Source organism: Notothenia rossii (assembly GCF_949606895.1).
Source record: "Notothenia rossii genome assembly, chromosome: 9".
NCBI lineage: Eukaryota > Metazoa > Chordata > Actinopteri > Perciformes > Nototheniidae > Notothenia > Notothenia rossii.
This window is the reverse complement of record NC_136907.1, coordinates 62,540,664-62,560,796: the sequence shown is the minus strand read 5'-3', so window position 1 is coordinate 62,560,796 and position 20,133 is coordinate 62,540,664. Positions and strand designations below refer to the sequence as shown.

The 20,133-nt window shown below is 42.4% G+C and overlaps 1 protein-coding gene across 1 annotated transcript; it reads right to left on the bottom strand.

Annotated features, from left to right (window-relative positions):
• Window positions 1-533: 533 nt before the first annotated feature.
• On the bottom strand, window positions 534-19,057 carry pax3a (paired box 3a). The gene is made up of 9 exons (XM_079649511.1): window positions 18,560-19,057; window positions 17,722-17,957; window positions 17,281-17,410; window positions 16,928-17,071; window positions 8,005-8,204; window positions 7,267-7,432; window positions 6,878-7,098; window positions 3,080-3,343; window positions 534-1,687 (listed from the first exon to the last, which is right to left on the bottom strand). The coding sequence occupies exons 1-9, from the start codon at window positions 18,642-18,644 to the stop codon at window positions 1,670-1,672; spliced, it is 1,464 nt and encodes a 487-aa protein (XP_079505637.1). The 5' UTR covers window positions 18,645-19,057; the 3' UTR covers window positions 534-1,669.
• Window positions 19,058-20,133: the final 1,076 nt, after the last annotated feature.

Here is a 20,133-nt window from a genome sequence, read left to right as displayed (position 1 = left end):
CAGCTCTGCTTTAGTGATTAGGGATGTGAAGGAGCCCCTAGGGAGCAGGAAATTGTCCGAAATGAGTGTTTATGAAAGGGGATATATTTATGATTTAGTGCTCAAGGAGTGTGTATTGTCACTGTCCTGCTCATCCACATTTAGATAGGAGGGGGTAACAGCTGGCATGTGGAAAATGGGAAGACAAAAATTAAATGTTTGAGTTTAACAGAGTAAAAGAAGAGGAACATTCTTTAAATGATTTGTAATACTTGAATTTCCATATTGTATTTATCTGGTTTTCTGTTCAATCATGCTTTCTCTAAAATGTCTGGAAATGAAAGTTTACATGTTGCTTAAAAGCCTTTCTTAAATTCCGAGAGCAACATTCTGAGGCCTTTTTACATAATTGATTTATTTAATGATTGATTTGAGTCTTATGTTGAGTCATGTTGAGTCTATAAATGCTAGAAATAAAATCCCATTTATTCAGAATCCCATTAATGACACTCAAAATCATAACTTTGTACAATTTTATATAGTTTATTATAAATAGTAAATAGTGCTGTATTGTACACAAAACTTCTTACAACAAAATCATTTTACATCAATGGAAATGGAAATTATACAAAAGAAAAAACATGTATAAGGAACATTGTGTAAGACTTAAGAGCACTTTATACAAAACACACAGAAGAGACATAACACTTGAACAATGCTAAATAAATAAGAAATGGAACTAATGTTTGCAAGTTCCTGGTGAAAACTAACTTAACACATGCAAAAATAAAAAATTAACTGTCAAACTGAATAATGTATTCACTGGCAGAGAATTTTTTGGCTTAATGACATCACGACTACATTTGCTATTTCTCATCACTTGATGATTTCCCCTGATTGATCAATGCACACAACCCAAAATGAATGACATTAAAAAGAGAGCATATTTTCTGAGGGTATTATCAGGGACATTTGATCCGTGTTAATTTACATCACATGAGGTATGAATGTATTGCACTTTCTTTGGGTTGCAGTGGTTTCACTATGACTCCATTCGCCCTCCATTTATGCCTTTCAGCTGTTTTTTCCCCGGGCGTAATCGTTTTTTTTAAAGTCTTAAACAAGCCTCAATGTACAGGAAATATTTTTTTTCTAAGACACTGTGATGAAGAGACCGTTAGAAGAACATTGTGGCTGAGCACAACATGTTATCACCATACAGCCTTTTGACAACCATAAGAATATGCCCCTCCCCTATCAAGTTGGACCCCAGGAGCACAGGGGGCTTCCAAAGTCCACCTCCCTCTCTGGCACTTATTACAAAAATCAAATACAGAATCTTGAATGTATTTACTTTCCTCCCTCTCCCCCCCCCCCTCTTCTCTTCTTATTTAGGCATGGACAACGAGCCGCGCTTGGTCCTTGGAGCGTGACACAAAAGCAAAGCGATTGCCAGGTAACAGGAGAGGCTGCGCCTTTGGTCCTAATTATTCCAGTCAACCCCCTCCATCGCCACCACCTTCATCTCAACTGCTTCCCTTGCTGGACTAGAACATCTCAATCCCTTTACCCACCCGTCCGCTCTCTTAGTGTCCTCGGGGCAGGGGCGGTTAGGCAAAAGGCAGCGGGTGGGGGTGTTCTCTGGCGGTGAATGTCAGGGAAGACTCCTGTTCAGGCCATGTTGGGGGCTTCATATAATGAAAGGCACCTGAGGACAACAAGGAAAGACAGGAGCAGCGTTAAAGAGATTCTCTGCATTCTCTAATTCAAATGCTTAAATTCTCTGTTGGTTAATATAGCAATATGTGTGCGACGTGAACTTAAGTGAGAGGTGTAATACTGTGAAAGAAGGATGATATTTTTAAGAGCGCTTGGGAGCAGGTGAGAATGGAAACTGGGGTCCTAGGTTAAATAATAAAACTGGTGAATAGCTTTGGGAATCTTCTTAGACATTCTTTGAACTTAATGTGGTGGGTAAAACTATCCTGAGACAGAGCCTTAGCCTGGATCTGTAGCTCTGCAGCACTGATCAATAACAACTCTAAATCTGACCTCCAGTAGGACACATGGTTCTAATCCTGGCCTGCCAAGGGCCATAATCGCCCCCTGCTAAAGAGCCTCCTTTTATACACATACACATACATACATGCGCTCACATATACACACAGGCACACACATTTCCTCAAACCCCCAAAATTCGGTCTCTCCCAGGACCGGCTAAATTAATGACATCAAGATGTTGCCACTGATGGGCCGGTCAACATGTGGTAGTGTAGCTCAGATCAGCCCCAGAAACACACCGCGCTCTCCCCTGCCTCCTGTCAAACACGCTTTGGGAAGTGGCTCCTTTCATTTGGGGCGGCTATCTTTGTTACACAGAGGTCATTACATGGCTAGGTGCGCTATACCGGGGGTTTGATGGGCAAGCTCATCATATGGGGTCATGAAAGGACAGTGAGTGAAAATGTGTGTGTTGGGATGTGACCCGGACATGCCTCTGCATCAGGCCACGTGGATTGTCGATGATGGTAATGTAAACTGAGGTAACCTGGCTCTAACATACATGTAATTTCAGCACAGCGCAGGGTGATTTGAGAAGCTCACTCATCAGAGGGCTCTGCGCAATTAGCTTGGGTTGTGAGATAGAAAACATAAACTAAATCACATAGACAGAGAAGGACTTCATAGAGGCACATAACCTCTAATCAAGTATAGATCATTTTGAATTCCAGTTTAGAAACCAAACAGCTGGGGACTTCTCAATTAGATACTCTGAAATCTGAAAGTCATCTAATTGGCTCTATTTATTGTATTTAAAATATTTATGTTAAAATGTAGACTGATTAAATGTTTTTGGACCATTAACTACTTAAGGTTGATCGCTATTAAAGTCTTAGTTACGTTTCTTTTGTACGTTGTAAGTGTTATTTTCTAATACCTTCTTTTTTTGAAATTGTGTCAATGTGTTAGTAAACATGCATTTGAAATACTATCGGCTTAATGGGGTTTACCTTTCACCATATCTCCATTATTTTTTTGATTGAACTTGTATTATGTTTGTGAATGCATCACTAGTAAAGAATGAAGTTTTCAAACATACCTTGCTCTGGCTGTACTGTCCATACTGGTAGGATGGGTGGTGGTCCATGGCGTAGGCTTGGGTGGTGTATGAAGGTGGGCAGTAAGACTGGGTGCTGGGCAGACTGGGCATACTGGTCAGGCCTGGTAGAGCCTCCAAGCGTTGGGAGCCATGACAGCTGGCAGCCATGCCACCGTTAGGCTCCAGGCCTCCGGTCAGCGGGGAGAGAGCGAAGTCACCCTGGGACTGATGTGGCACTCCACCCGGGTTCAATAGGCCCATTACCTGTGGGGGGAAATGGAGGAAGAGTTAGGGGGTTGGACTAGAAAATCACAAAGTAACACACTTATTGAACTAATTGAATAATTGATTCAAAATGAGAAATACATGGCAAAGTTCTTCACTGAAAAATAACCATTCAATCAACTTTTCCAACCGACTCGGGTGGCCCAAAGTGTAGACCCTCTCCTTGTTCATTTTCAGAAATACATTATTACTGGCTTCCCTCACACATGTGGTTTCCCTTTACTTTGCTTGACTGATTGGGGAGCTGATGGTGGCTAAAGACTTCAATCCTTTAGCTCACTAGTGGCTTCTGTTAGAATAATCCTTTCAAATTTATGGATGGAGAAGGTATTTTTTCACTTAAATTGTTCTTATCATAATGCTGCTATGCTTCTAGCATTGTGTTACAAAAGAAATTGATTAAAAAAAAGAAATAAAAAATTGAATTTGGCTTATTTTACATAACATAAGATATATATTTCAACAACACTTTTGTTAGAATGTGATACCTTTCAACCAGAATTCAAAAATGCTGTGTGTGTCCACTGATGTATTGTGTCTGTTTTCTTATTGTCTGTTTTTCCCTCTCTCTTGATGCCCCAAAATCACCGTGTCCTAGTGAAGCCAGGGTGAAGAGGCCAAAGGGTACGTGGGAACGAGGAGTAGAGCGTGTTTGTGTGTGAGAGCTACCTCTGCTATGTGTGGAGTTGTGTATTTAACAGTAGGTGTGTGTGTGTGTGTGTGTGTGTGTGTGTGTGTGTGTGTGTGTGTGTGTGTGTGTGTGTGTGTGTGTGTGTGTGTGTGTGTGTGTGTGTGTGTGTGTGTGTGTGTGTGTGTGTGTGTGTGTGTGTGTGTGTGTGTGTGTGTGTGTGTGTGTGTGTGTGCGCGGTCATGTGTAATATAAGCATTTTTTGCTCTGATGTCAGGGGTGTAGGGGTATCAGTGATAGATCGTGAACAGCTGCACATAGGTTTGCGTGAGAAGCAAAGTCACAAAAATGTCGAAAAAGTTAAGTTAAAGAGAGAACAAGAGTTACAGTCCATGTAGGAAAGAAAAATAAATCTAAAGCCAACTCAAAATGCACTGAAAATAACCTTAAAAGTTTTTATTTAAAAATAAATTCTAGAATAACTATCTCTAGTAATATTAAAATAAGGCTTTCCCAACTGACAGCCAGCTGGCACACACACATGCACATGAACACACAGGACTCTTTAATGTAGGTAATTTACAGTTGTCTGTCAGAGTTATCTGACCTCACACATCTGAGGAACAAATTAATGTGGCCTACCACGAACATTCATTTATCTTCCTGTTAAGAATTTGTGATATACCGTTTAAATACTCCATTACAATGTGAGTATTTCTAAAATGTTGGTGCATGATCTCCAGAAAATACAAATTCAATTCAGTTACTCATAAATCTCCCTGCTGCCTTAACAGTTGAAGTATCAGAAAATGACATTATTGCTACAGACACTTAAATATGTTTTATGGTTTTCCTCTTTAGTAGGTGATGTTTAGCCATACTCCTTCAAACTCCATACATGTTTGCTATGTGTGTGTATGAGAGAGTGCATGCCTGTGTCAGAGGGTCTGTGTCTATCTACACGCTCATGCGTTCATGCACTCTCTGTCTGCAACTGAAACGGCAGCAGTTCCCGATGGTGTCTGTTTTGAGGTTGTTCCGGGGATTAGGTCTCAGGGGGGTGCAAATCCCCGGCCGCTCGCTTGCTTGGTGAGAAAGGGTTCCTTTGGTATGCACCAGATCAGCGGTGAGACGCCAGAGACCCCGCACCACAGGGAAACCTCTGGCCTGACTGAAGCTCCAAATACAGCTCTAACTGCTCCGACAACAATATCCCCTATCTAAAGTCAACCTTATCCATATCAAAACTGCATGGCGCTCAAATGTGACCGTATCTGGAGTTAACTGAACCTCTGAATCTCCTTATGGATACAGAAGTAGATTGAGTGGCTTTAATAGACTGATTCAAAATGCAGATAGTCCAATCATTCCAGAAAGAATTTCACACAACATAAACCAAGCTGCGAAGCTAGTGGAGGAAATTGAAGCTGTAAAGTTTTCTAAGTGCAGAGAGGTCTTCATGTATTAACCATCAATGTCAGAGAATTTAATCAATCCTCATTTCCTCCCTCTTATTAAGTTAAAATCAGGGAATTAATTCTATCCTCGTCTGAAATGGAGAAAACTGTATTGCAATATACATTCAAACAGCTGCAATGAATACATGAATTAAAACAAATTAGCCAACAAAGTGAGTCATTTGCATAAATTACACACTTTGTTACGAGGGGATAGATTACTTCATTCCAATCAATTAAGACACTGGAACATTCTGTGATTGCAATTCCAGACGGAGACAACATTCCAGGCCTGCCGAGGTCCCCGCGCAAGATGAGATGTCCACTGTGTGCGGAGCTGCCCACTGAGGTTAATGCTGAAACCATCCATGAGGCCACAGCACCTTTGGCCTTTCTATTGGAGTTAAAGTCACTGGTGACCCCGTGGATGTGTCAACTCACACCAAGGATATGCACTCACTTACAGGATAGCAGCTATTAGCAGGTTACAAGATAGCTAATTATGCTACGATTAAAATCATAAACCACTGTCGCTCACAACCTTCATCATGTCATCTTCACCCTCCCATGTTTCTCTATACTTTTGCCACTGAAAAAAAATACAAAATCCAGGAAGAATAATGATTTAAAAGTGTGGCTATTTTTTTAGGGGGAAACAACAAAATCCATTCCTTAACTAGAGCTCATATATCAAAGCCATTAATTATACTCTGCCTCAATGGTGCCACCGACCACTTTCTGACCGTGCACCCTGGCAGACACAACAAAGATCTTCTTTTTCCCCCAATATATATACATCCTCAGGCATTCACATAGAAACTATCCTGCTTGAGGCTGTTTTTTATCTGTGCCTGACAGGAGTCTGAGAATCTCTCTCATGGGTATTAGTACCCAGCATGCATTGCATGAGGGCCGGCCACCCTTTGTGGCGGTTAAAAGCTCGTTTTCCGCCTGTTAGTCCATCTTCTGAGCTGGTAGGGAGCCAGTGATGGACACTGATGACTGTGTAATCGACCATAATTGTCTTTTCAGTTTTGATTTGTGTCATCGTCGACATCCATACATCCTTCCTCATGTCTGGTCCCCTTCCCTCCCCAAAGACTGACGTTTGCCACATTTTAAATTCATCAAACAGCCCATCAGAATAAATAAAAATGAAAAGCTACCGTGTTTCTTGGCCTAACAAGGTTTCATCAATGTCACCGGAATGACACCTCCTGGGTCACACACAGTGTGTGTTTGTGTGTATCATTATCCTTCCATATGGTGCGCCTCATAAACACCGTGAAGAACTATTAATGTCCCCTTTCCTGGTGTGTGTGTGTGTGAGGCAGATTCTATGTGTGTATAAGAGTATGTGCATGGAGGCCGACATTCACAGTTTTGTGTGTATCTATTTAATATTGTATTTTAATAAAGGAGACGAACCTGTGGTGATAGGCTGTTTCCGATGGCGGTGTTGACAGTGTTGGTGTGTCCTGGTTGGTTCACAAAGCTGTCCGAGTATCCTGAGAACCCGTGACGCCCAGAAGACAGGCAGTACGCAGAGCTTCCATCCTGGGAGCCGGCCGAGGAACCAAGCCCACTCTGATGCACGGATGTGGGGGGCAGGGGCTGCGGTCTGTGGACGGTACTGGGCTGCTCGGACGCTGAAGGGAATTAAAAATTATACTTTAATATCAAATTATGGTTTGATTCGATATACTTTGGCTGCTTTTATAAGATCATTTTAGAATTTGTGTCATCAGATTTGTATAAATAAAAAAATGTAAAAACATAAACATTAAGTATGTTTGGGTGTGTTCAGCTAAACCCACCTTGAGATATAGAAGTGGGAGTGTAGGGGCTCTCGGAAAGCTGATAGTGCTGCAGGCCCGACATGGCTGACGGAGGGAAACCACCGGGGATAAGGTGGTTAAACGCCATCAGTTGATTGGCTCCTGCTTGCTTCCTCCACCGAGCTCTTCTGTTGCTGAACCACACCTGAAAGGAGAACAGAAATAAGTTGTTTTAGTTTGATTTATATGTTAACTTGATAGAATAAGCTTAATTGTGCAGTACATATATTTAAGAGGGCATGGTGTTTTGAATATGTGTGTGCGTGTGTGTGTTGGTATGGGGCCTCTCTGACCCATTAAAGGGCTAAACTGATAGAGATCTAAACATCTGGAGCGTGCAGTGAAACCACAGACATTACATCTTTGTGTGCTACTGCAAGTTAATGGGTTCATCGGGTAACAGCTGTTAAAGCCTATATTAGCACACTATCTAAATCAGACATCTATTTTAAGATCTAAACATAGATCGTTTTGTAGAGTGTCTGACAAAAATAGTTAGCCGTCTTCATACACAGTGGGTGCAGTGTACTTGAGTTTGTCTGTGTCTATGCATGTGTAGAAGGGGGGTCAAGCGTGGAGTCGAGGGGGACACATGTCTAATAGCTGTAAGGAATGTGTGGCAACAACCCATCGCAATTTAACACCCACAAGACACATATCCATGACAGATCGACACATATCTTTGCTGTCAAGAGAGAGTCTGTGCATTTGTCTAACCTGAACTCGAGCCTCCGTCAGTTTGGCCCGCTGAGCCAGCTCCTCCCGTGTGTAGATGTCGGGATAGTGGGTGCGTTCAAAGGCCCTCTCCAGCTCCTCCAGCTGCTCCGCTGTGAAGGTGGTGCGGCTGCGACGCTGTTTCCTCTTCAGAGGCAGGCCTGGCTCAGAGTCCACGTCTGAGCCCTCGTCCGAGTGACTGGCTGGAATTGAAAAAACAAACACACTGTTACTTCTACATTCAAGGGAATGAGGCTGAGAAAACCCAGGGGTAAATACTAAGCAGGGACAGATTGGAGACAAAGGGTTTTGCTGAGTGTAACACATTGTACAGAGCAGATTTGGATTGTGTCCTTCCTTAAACTCCTCAGTGGTGCCTGAGGGGATCAAAAGCCAGAGGCTGCTTGAACATGGATTAAAGAGGGCTAGATCCCTCTGGGGCTTCTATTCCCTGGGACACTGTGTCTCTCTCAGTCTTAGCCATGCTGTGCGCTGCGCCGATAGGGTCCCATAGTGAAGAAAAGGCAGCCTTTTGCAGGTGCTTCTTAATCTGTTTGTTCAGTTGAGGGCAGGAGAGAGCGACTGGGTAACTTGGAGACAGCCATTGGGATCTAATTCAGCAGAAGAGGGGAATCAATGAAGGCCTGAGAGTAGAGACAGAGGACTTTTTCTGCCTTTCGGGGGGAGGTTTCCCATCTATTAAGAAATGATTAGGCTCCGTAAACTAGCGTGACAGCCTGCCATTGTCGGCCATTACATGTCTGCAATCCCCCATCTCTTTCTCAGTCCTTCGCACTCACAAACATGCATCTGCTGCGTCTCGGCTATGAGCTTTCACTCAATGAACGCGGCCTATGACAATGTGTCAAACGCAGATGGACACAAGACAGAAAGAGTTGGAATCCACTCCCAAATCCACCCCAGAGGGACCTCTCATGAGGAAGGTTCACTGCACCTTTTTGAAACTATGCAGCTAGCACCTACGCTAAAGAAAAGAAAATAAGAGACCCCAAAAGCAGAGAGACAGGTGTAGGCAACAGAAAGGCTTCAGCAGAGGACTGAAGCTCGCCTGTTGCCCCAGACTGCTCATTCTCTCTCTGCCCTCCAGATTTAAAGCTTTAATTAAAAAGTGCCGAGTCAGACAAGGAGGGGGGTATCAGGGATCTCCCCTTGCCTCTGGAGCCTCTGGAGCCAAGCAGGAAATGTTTGTGCCGGTTGCCAGTGTGTGTCTGACCAGGAATTACACACGGATTTGCTCCCTGGGAATGCTGCTGTGCTTCGGCCCGCCAGCACACAAGATTCTGATGCGAAGAGCTCTTTATTACATTTGAACCAAGGGCGCCACGCTGACATAAAGTCTCACAGAGGATTGGCTTCAAGCTAAGATACTCCTGGAACGTGCTCTGAGAGTTTGGGATGTGGTTTGTTTAGGTAAGGATGTGGCTTGAGAGCAGTTGGAGCTCATTTTATAGAACCACTGCCATGAGGAGAAGGCCACACAGCAGGAACACTTGATACTTTTTCTGTAAGCAGATTTTTAAACATCAATGTTGTTTGGATTATCGAGTAAAACCTCTAATAATCAGCACATAAACATAACTAGAGCAGATTTTAGGAAACAGCAAGCAAAGTTAAATGCAATGTCATTACCATTTTAATGATGTTGAAAGAAAGAGAAAGGAAAAGACAGGGAACCAATGACGGCGCAGAAACGAAAAGATTCCTACGGGAGGGAAGGAGGGCTCATAAAACTCCTGAGAGGAGAAAGCTCCCCAATGGCACTGTAACTCATGTTAACTGCAGGGTGGGGGTGGGTCTCTCCTCCTTTGCCCGCTTTATTTCTGTCTTTCCCTCTCTTTTTCCCCTCCCTGTTTTTATTATTAGTAACTACAGAGAAAACACTCCGTCACAGACTCTCCCTTAATGGCAAATGACATTGTTGCTTTTGTCATCCTCTGGCTTGCACTTTCTCTTTTGCTCTCTTCCTCTCACACTCGCTGTCTTTTTTTTTGGAAGTGATGAGGCCAGGCCTTTGTATCTTAGCAGGGGAAAGCCTGTGGCAGGCCTCTGTTGGACCGATTACCACGCTCCATCTGTAGGAGCCATCAGGGACGCCCGGGCCCGCATTCAGGGGTCTGTCACCTGCCCAGCAGGGGAGAGCGGGGGGGGTTGTAGGGTGAGATGGGGGCTGTAAGGCCAGGGGCTGAGTGGGGGAATGAAGGGTGGGAGGGGAAAAGGGGGGGCACAAAGGGGTCCAGAGAAGGGCCACTGGGGGCTGTGGAGGGGCACAGCAGGGGAGCACCCCTTCATCCCCTCCCTCCACGGCCTGAGGGGCACAGAGCCGGGGGGATGGGGGAGTTGAAGAGGTTGACATGGAGAGGAGATGGGAGGCTGAAGGCACCTGAAGAAGATGCAGGGGAAGGGGAGTGGGGTGCCAAGCTAAGGAGAATGGGGGTGCTGGTCATTCATAAAAGCAGACCTGTCCCTTCCATCACATCCATTCACTTCACTTCTCTGTTTCTGTGTGCTCACCCGCCGCTGCATCCACTACTTTGACATCTTCAAACAAGGCTCCTACGCTGCTGTGGATCGATTTTTAAGGCACGCCGATGCAAAAGCGGACTCGGAGAGGGTTGTTCCCACACATTCCCCGCGACAAACTGCAGAGGACGATACTAAAACACACAAAGGGAGGCCTCGACCTCCTTACTTAAACACCCCAAATCAAATTTTACGCTGCAGCTAAAGCACTAGGGAGCTGAAAATACCCCATAGCCGCTCACAGTCTGCCCGTGGTCCTGACAAGAATCTTAATAGAAAGATAGATTATTATCCCTCAAGCGGAAATTGGGGCTGCTGGAGAGTTGGCCATAAAACATGTATTTCAAAACAAAGTGAGATGTAGATGAATACACTAATAACAAGCTAATTTAAATAGCAGATTGGATTGAGCGTGATTTGTTTCACATAGTTTAGAGTGGTGTATTCAACAAGTGAATTCAACAGGTTTATTTCCCTGATTAGTAAATGTAATTAAAGAGGTACGCTTACAGCTCTGTATGTGCACACACAAATATACAAAGCCAAAGACCAGCGGGGAAAAGGCAGTGCTACCGACCAACCGCTTAAGGTTAACAGAACCATTTATTGATCAAGAGAGGAGACTGACAAGCAGGGAAGATAAACCCCAGAGGGTCACAAGATGTGAACTTTGGGAACGTCCAGTTCTATTAGCTTCACCTGCAGCAGTTCAGCCTATAACAGGCCAACAAAAACGAGTGAGGAGTCCAACAGCGAGAATAAAGACTGCTCTTGTTTACTGCGGAGTATACATCAGCCAGGACTCTTCTTGCCAAGCATTCACCCCCTCCTTCCATCCGTTCAAGAGATGTTAATATGAAGAGACATGCAAAGACGCACACACCCATAAATGCACACACAAATTCACATATGTAGCTTGAAATGGCAAAAACATGAATGAGCGACAGAGAGAATATGGAAATGGGGAAGGAAGCAAAATGAGCAAGTAAATGGAAGGAAAGGTAGAGAAATGGTAGGAAGGGACAGGGATGAAGAGCCGGAGTGTGAAAGAGAAGGAGAAGCGGAGCATATGGGGCAGTTTATAGCCTTGTCTTGGTAGGGGTTGGCTAGCCCTTCCTCCAGGGGCAGTTAATAGAGAAGGTAATTGAGCTACTGACATGTGTTCGCAACACAAAACAAAGGGCAGAAGAGACAAATGAACTAGTTATTTGCCCAGGGAAGTAGATCTAGCCCTTTCAGGCCACAGAGCATAGTGTGAGTGGGCCACTGAATAAAATAGTGGCATGCTACATAGAGCCAGAGCGAGCAGATGCACTGGAGGAAAAGAATAGTTAACTGACAGCTTATGGGCTCAGCTGGGGTTAACAGTTAAGGGAAAAATGGGAGTGAGTGGGCTGCTCACTTGACTTGCTAAAGAGCCCCCAGGATTCTGCAGCTGCTCGGGAAAAGGAGGGGGGGGCGAGGGGGGCAGATATATAGAAAGAGAGACGGAGATGATGATGTGATGGACAGAAAAAGTGGAGTGAATACGCACAGGAGGTTGGCACTTAACGGACAAAGAAAGAGCTGGCGATATGACTTTGAAAGATGCATCTCAGTCTAATATTGGTGACGTGACAAAAAGCCACAAATGGCCCTTCATGGCCATTATGTGTGCCCAGTGTGCAGTGTTTATTATTTAGTTCCACCGTGGTGCCGTTAGGTGACGGTTTTCACGGTGGCATTTCCACCCTCGGGGCAAGGACAAAGCAACGGCACAGAACCCACGCAGGGACGAAGCAACAGGCCAGTCTGCCGCACGTTCCAGTCAAACGGACACTAACCAGCAGACCCCGTTTAGACAGACACTCAGACAACCAAACCAATCACCTCAATCAGAAGAACCAGCTCTCCAAACAGAAAAACCTGTACTATAATTCACACAGCAGACCAGAGCTGTCCCATCTTAAAAGGGAAGGTTCAATAACACTGTTTCACTGATGTGATTTTATGGAGATGGTCCGTTGTCATCTTTTCCCAAACATTATTGTAACCTCTTTTTCCTGGGTCCCTGATAGTTTTAACAGTCAAGTGACCCTCGGTTAGCCCCTGACCTTTCACAGCTTCTGCATGGCACCCTTACCAGTGACCCTGCAACACAACTCACACATCCTCACATTCCACACTACCTTGAGGTCTCCAATTGAAGGTGTACTTCTATTTGTTTTATGAGCTTTAAGCGCACATTTTAAACTTTTATTGTCATTTTAAAGCCTGTGTTTGGACAAATGTAAGACATAAAAGTTATAACTTAAAAACATATATTTTTGTTATATTTGTTATCCTTAATCGTCTGTTGTCTGAGGTTTTTATTTATTTATAGAGGTAAAAAGAGACATTAATCAAATCAGAAACAGAGTTGTGCTGGCGTGTCTATAATGTGCAATGTGCTGGACGAAACAGCTCCACAAGAACTGAGGCTAAACAAAGTTAAGTGATTGACAACGCTGTCTGGCTTTACTCAATTAACTATCCCATTGTGTTCCTCTTTGCAGAGTCCCCTCGCCCCCGACCCTATTCTCTTCACACTCCTTTATCCTCCCCATCACAGAGTTTTGCTTGGCTAATACTTCCAAGGAAATAGAGAGCTCTTTTTCTACTGGGGCTCCTCTCCTTGACCTTCTATTGCTCACTGCTTCTCTTTCAGTCACTTCACAGTGTCTTTGGGGTTAGTGGGGAGAATGTGGAGAGTACATCAGCGCCGAGGGGCCGGCTCAGGGCAGGACCCCGGCCCATTACTTCAAAGTTGGCCTGCATTCATTAATTGTCCTTTGAATTAATATTGGAGGATCACAATGTGGGTGCCAACAGAGAAAGAGGCTTTAATGAAGCATAGAGTCTGCATTCAGTTGCAGATCAGCCAGTGTGGATTTTTTCTTTCTTTTTTTTTTTTTGGGGAGAAAGACAGAGCCTTGAGAGTGATGCCAACACAGAAGGTAAAAGTGTTGAGTATTGATATTTGAAAAGGGGGAGAGAAACAAGGGGTTAGGAACTATCTATCCATCTATCAATCTATCTATTTATCTATCAATCTTTAAAAAAATATATACAAAATTCTGTGGGTTAGCATTATAAAAAGAGAAAAACATAGAGTGAGGCCCACATATAAAACTCTACATTATGCAGCCCCCCAGGAAAATGGAAATGTGGGTGTAGCAGACATTCCTCTGGTTGCGATGAAGCCTTCTGTCTCCCCTAAACCTCCAATCTTTAACTCAATTTACAGTGGAAATGCGAGGACCCCTGACGAAGACACAAGTTGTAGAAATTCAACATCTATCTCTCTGTTTACAGTTATGGGTTATTGCCGTGCTGCTCTGTTGCTATTGCTCTCTGCGTGTGAGAGAAATGTATATGTTTATATTCCTAGATTACTCGTCAGAATGTGGGTTATGAAACTTTTGAATTAGATTAGCTAGAATGTGGTAACTGCATGTGGAAGTTTGCTACCGTCATCATTTTCCCCTTCGGAAATTCTTATTACAAACACTTTTAAAATGTTCGAAAATATGGTCAAATCTCAAACACAAATATGATTTTTCTGCTCTCATTACTCTCTGAATTTCCTTCACTCTAAATCCATGCCAACGTCACAGGGAGCCAGTTACCCAGTTTATTTACACAAACAAAGTCCTACTCAGCTCCTCTGACAAAAGCAGCTAAATCTTTCATGTTTTGTCAGCACTTGATTCCTCCTGTCCCTCTGGCTATTTGCCTGCCTCCGGACAATAGAGGCAGGAGAATGGCAGCAGATTGTTGGAATGCACCTCAATGAAACCAATTATTACATGTTGACTGCGTTCACCATGGCAGATTTGAAAGAACTGGGCTCATTCAATTTGGCACCGCAGGATTCCCTTTAAAGAGAAGTTACCCCTTTGACTGTTTGTATTTCTGAGCTTTCTTTTTCTTCTCCTTCTTTCTCCCTTTCACCCCCACTGCCATAAATGAATCCTGCGAGAGTGGCTACTCCTCTTTCATGACTTTGGTTACTTTAATTAGTTAAATGAGGCTAAAGTGCCAACGGTAAAAAATGGAAGCAAGGAAGCTATCAATTAATTCAATGCCACTTATGGCAGAAAACAATTACTTGAGACTGTTTAGTCTTCAAATAAAAATTACAGAGACAATTTCTGGGTTTAATCTTCAAGTTAAAATTATAAACCAGAGACCAGAGAGTTTGATATTCTCCTGCTTGTTGGGCAAATGCGATAAATGGCAGACATAATTGTTGTCAAGTGGGAGCTCAACTTGCTGTTAAAAACTGTTTAAACCAGAGTCAATTCTTCGTCCATAACTCAACAGATAAAAGAGATGTAAACAACTTAGCTTCAGATTCATCCCAGCAAACATCCTTTTCCCACAATGCTCTAGCCACTTGCTAATGCCATGCAGACCTGGGGCAGCTCAGTAAACTTTATCCCACAAACCTAAGCAGTCCTTTTCCCAGACAAATAAATCTAAATGAGTCAGCTTTGATCTTAGCACTTAAGGAAAGACAACAATAGTAGTAGAGGAGAAAGGGGCAGAGAGCAACAGGCCTCTCTCCACCACAACAATAGCCTCTGCAAACACCTACTTAATCAATATTTGGCCAGAAGACACTCTCTCAGTCCCCAAACCTCCCTTTTCACATTCTAATGAAGAGCTATAAAAGGGAAAAACAACAACTACTTCCACAAAGAGACACAAGAATGAAATAGTGCTGTTCTGTATATCAATGGGGAAAAGTTCCTCAGAGATGTTTGCATGTAGAATGTCAACCATTTGATGTGAAAAAGGCTAATGTTAGTTGTTTTCATTCACAAAATTCATATCAGCCTAAAATTATAAATTGAAGATTAAAAAAAAATTGCTCAATGTTGGGTTTTTTCAACGTTGCATCCAAAATACTAACACAATTAACTCTACAGAGGATGTTAGAAAAGGCTGTGGGTGCATCCTAATTAATATATTATTTTTTTTGAAATTTTCTTTGCAGTATATGCGTTTTAAAAGTTAGAAAAGTCAACAGGCTGATCAGTATTAGAGAAGTGTCTCGCCTGGAAGAGGGAGAGGGAAGTGCCCACAGATATTGCATGAATGTGTGCGCCCTAGGCTAAAAGGAAAGGGGCGGACTCTGTCTGAGATGAAAGTGGAGAGAAATAAAAGGTTTGGATTTAATCTAGTGGAGAGAAGGGTTTCCCTGCGCTCACTGGCTGAAGGCGTCACACTCACTGCGCAAAGACTGTGACAAAAGCTCCTTGCGCAAAAGTAACGGTATACCGTTCAATTTAATAACGCGAATTTAACACAGTGCAGGGAAAAATCACGAGCCTTTTGCCATGGTGCCAAATGCGTTAACTTTTTTTTCTTTCTGTTAACTTAAAATGTAACAGTAAAAACGAATCTAAACAAACAACAACGAAATAATAAACAAATCCGCGCAATAATCATTGATATTTCCAAACACCATTGTTTCCAAAGGACAAGTCATTAATAATTAACTCCAAACCGCATTATGTCTCCAACAGCAACCTTTTCCTTTTGCGGCAACATCCTTAGACCACAACAGGTCGTAAATCAACAGGTGTTTGTCTAAAGCCCGAGCTTTTTTTTTCTCATCTTTTTTGAATGACAAACTGTAAACAGTGGGGAAAAGCCCCAAGAAGTGGCACTTTTTTGAGCAGTCTATAAACCAGGTCGCTCTGGGCCCATTGGTGTCCCTGAATAATTCATCGCTCATTGCGGGTTCATAATGTCCTCTCCCGGCCTTTTGTCAGCGCAGATTTTTCTCCCTTTCTTTCCCCATTTTGAAAGGCCCTGGCGTCTTTTTGTACACCACTGAGCCGCTCACTGGAGTTTGGCTTTTGTGCTCGTCAAACTGAGGTGTGGGTTTCAATGGACTCTCCCTGCTTTGTCCCCTGAAGTTCATCCTCAAGTGTCCGATTGTGCGTAAAAAATAGTTTCTCAGGCTTGGAAGTTAGACAAATGTTTGATTATCCACTTAAAAAAAATCTATGCCCTTATTGTTAAAACGTGAAGGCCTAAACGCATGCGTAAACACCTGGAACTTATGTATTTAACTTTTTTGTGCAGGTCCATAATAAACAGGGGTGGCCATTTATATAAATTCCATATAAACAAATAAGGTTACAATTCTTGCTACATTAGTGCTCTTTGGATTTTAATGTTCGTGTGTGTTATTATAAAACTATTGTCGTAAAACTGTTCCGTCCAAGATGAGACCGACAACCAAATATCAAACATCCATAACCAGATCAGTTGAACATATTTTTGGATCCTATAGCACACAGCAAAGATGTCCCTTGTTGTAGAAAAAATAAATATATAACGCTGCACTTACATCTGTCTCCCAGAATGCCATCGATGCTGTGTTTAGTCCGTGGTTCGCTTTCCTCCATCTCCCTCTTTACTACTTCATCATCCTCCTCATCGTCATCACCGCCTCCACCGAATTTAGACCGCATGATGCGACTTATGGCGCTCACTTCAAAAAAGAATGTGAAACAAAAATAAATACAGATAGATATAGAAATTACTATTGATGTTACACATTAATACAAAAATAAACTGCATGCAAAGGAATACAAAAACATTTTAAAAAACTATTTTCACAAATGCTGTCTGATTTGTACAAGCTAATTAAATATTAGCCAGTTTTTTTCTATGCGTCCCAGCTTCAGAAACTGTCTCCACCTGAGGGAACGTTGTTTCTGTCGCAGACCGCATCTTTCAGAAGTTTGTCCCTGATTTCCCAGCTGAACATGCCCGGGTTTTCTCTCTTGTACTCTTCAATTTTCTTGTCCACCTCTGGAGAAGCGATTTGCTTTGATGGGAGAAAGAGGAGAAGAACAGTTTGTCACTTGTTTTATATTTAATAGTCTCATTAAAGGTGAGACACTGCCACATTATAAAGTTTTGAATTATATGTTAAAAACAGAGTTGTAACACCATGTTCCAAAAGAAGAGGATCTTCAAGTCAAACTGATTTAACTTGTGTTGTTCACACCCAAACAGTGGAGACTGCCATTTAAACCGCATAACAACCTTTTTCTTAATTTAAGATACATTGGTGGTCAAATTCCTCACATTTTAGTATATTAATTTAGACAAATAGCACCGGGACATGTGTCTCACCTTAGGCTTGCTGCCTCCGATGGCTCCCGGCCTGATGGAGCCTGTCTCCTGGTACCGGCACAGGATTTTGGAGACGCAGCCGTGGGACACGCGCAGCTGACGGGAGATGACGCACGGCCGGACCCCGTGGTGGGCCATTTCCACGATTTTATGGCGGATGTGGTTGGGGAGAGGTCTGCCGTTTATGAAGACACCGCCGAGCTGGTTCACCCGTCCCTGTCCTAACGGAGTGGACACTGCACAGAGGTCCATGACATTAAGTTAATAAAATATTCATAACTTGTAGAATAAAACAATGTTGGTTTCGTTGGTTTCAAAACTCGAACGCTGGTTATATTAAGTGATAAGAAAACAACTTACAAACTGTAGCAAAGTAGCTTTGTAGATTATTATCCGCGAATAGCTACACTTTTAAAGTGTGATCAAACGTATTTAACATAAAACAAATCGTTCGTTTTATAGGCAAAATATTCAGGCTGGAAAAAATCCAACAGACCTAAAGAAATATAATGTTGCATCTCGCGTGACAGCACAAAATACATTTATTTCCAGAAATCTTCACTCATGTCTTGCCAAATTAATGTGATTATAAAAAATAAAAAGCGATCAATTATAGACTAAATAAATACAATTTACATAAAAAAAGATAATGTGGCACTATAACGACTCAAGCCGGGATTTCTATTGTTTTATAAATGGTTATTTAAAACATACACGATTAAACAAGTCGTTATTCATTGGCTATTTTTCTTCAGGTTTAGATCGTTTCAGAACTCGTGTTTTTTAACTTTACTGAAGTTATCGAAAAGTGGAGCAGCAACTGGTGGTGGGGTCTTACCTTCCAGAGAGTATCCTCCCCGGGGGAAGTTCTGGTGAGGAGTCGGTCTCATCATCCTGGGTAACCCTCCTGCAAGCGCTGTCATGATTCCTGACTTTCTGTCAGGTAACACGAAGCTGCCTTTGTGTTTCGCTTTTAATCCCACAAAATACCCTTTTGTTTGTTGTAATATTTCGCCTTCTCTACAGACGCGATGCAGCCTGCGTTTCCTCAAGTAACAGGTTGCCTCAACAAGACAAACAGTGGAGCCCCCTCAGTGTGGCTGACTGGTATCCAGAGGCCGGAGTGGGCTAAGGTAAGAGTGCAAATCAGAGTGCAGGTCGCTAACAGTCCTGCGGGGATAGAGGGGATGCTTTGAGAGGATGGATGGAAGTCAAACATTTTATCTGTGGTGGCTGTCCCCTCCGACTCCGCGCTGCGCCTCCCGATTGGTCGAAGACCCGGACGTTCAGGGGCTGTGGGAGCTCTGTGATTGGACAGCACGAGCTCCCTTCTGTCTGGATTGACCTCACGAGTTCAGTTTGTGGTGTCACAAGGTTCTGCAAGAAGGTTGTACCAACAGCACAACTTTTATTAAAAGCAAGGAATTACCTGTACGGATATCTGATTTATTTCACGGAAATCTGTATTATGCTCGTGTGTCTGGACACTGGGTGTTTATAACAAGAACGTTTAGTGTTGTACCAAACAGTAAACAAAAGAGTGCAGAATGATTAAGCCTATACTTGAAGTATATAAATAATTAATAAATAATGTATTTTTAGCTTATATTTATGAAACGTTGACCGGAATACAAAGATTCTCAAACTTTATACAATACTTCCCAACACACATGTACACAGATTGGTGCATATTTTATATTTCCATACTTAAACATATTAAGAAAATGTATTATTGTTTTTCGATCTGGTAAAATATTAAAACAGATGCAGTTGTTTAATTTGTTGTTTGTTTTTAGCCTATCAGTGTTTAACTTTTTATTATTATTGTTATAAACACTGACAAATGCAATGAATTAATTCAAAACTAGATCTTGTTTACGCATTGAGTTATGCTTGTGGAAAATACGGGGTATTATCACTGTATATTATGAGCGTGGAGATTTTATTTTACATGTTAAAAAGCTACCGAGTACTTATGACGGTGTGGTGCACCGCAGGTGCTCGCTTTGGGCTCTCATTTCTGAGTAGAAAGATATGCAGCACGTGGGAAAATGTTAGCCATCGACCTATTATAATAACTTAAACAGGGAATATTATAAAGACAGCACTTAACAATTATTTGAAAGGAACAAAGTATATCATGTTGTTTGTTATTAGTATTATTATTAATAATAATAACTAACATTACATTGTGGTCATTAGAAGCCAACACCACTTTGTTTTAATTGCAACAAATGAGATTCTGCACCCAAAGGAGTCCACATGGTGCATCAGTCTATTACTCTTTTCTCAAAAGCTTTGTATTGTGTCACTTTGTAAATAGATACGCCACTAATAACACGGGGTTTATGATGCGAACTCTTTCAGTTTTTATAATTGATTTGCATACGATGTTATTTTTATTTTATGCCA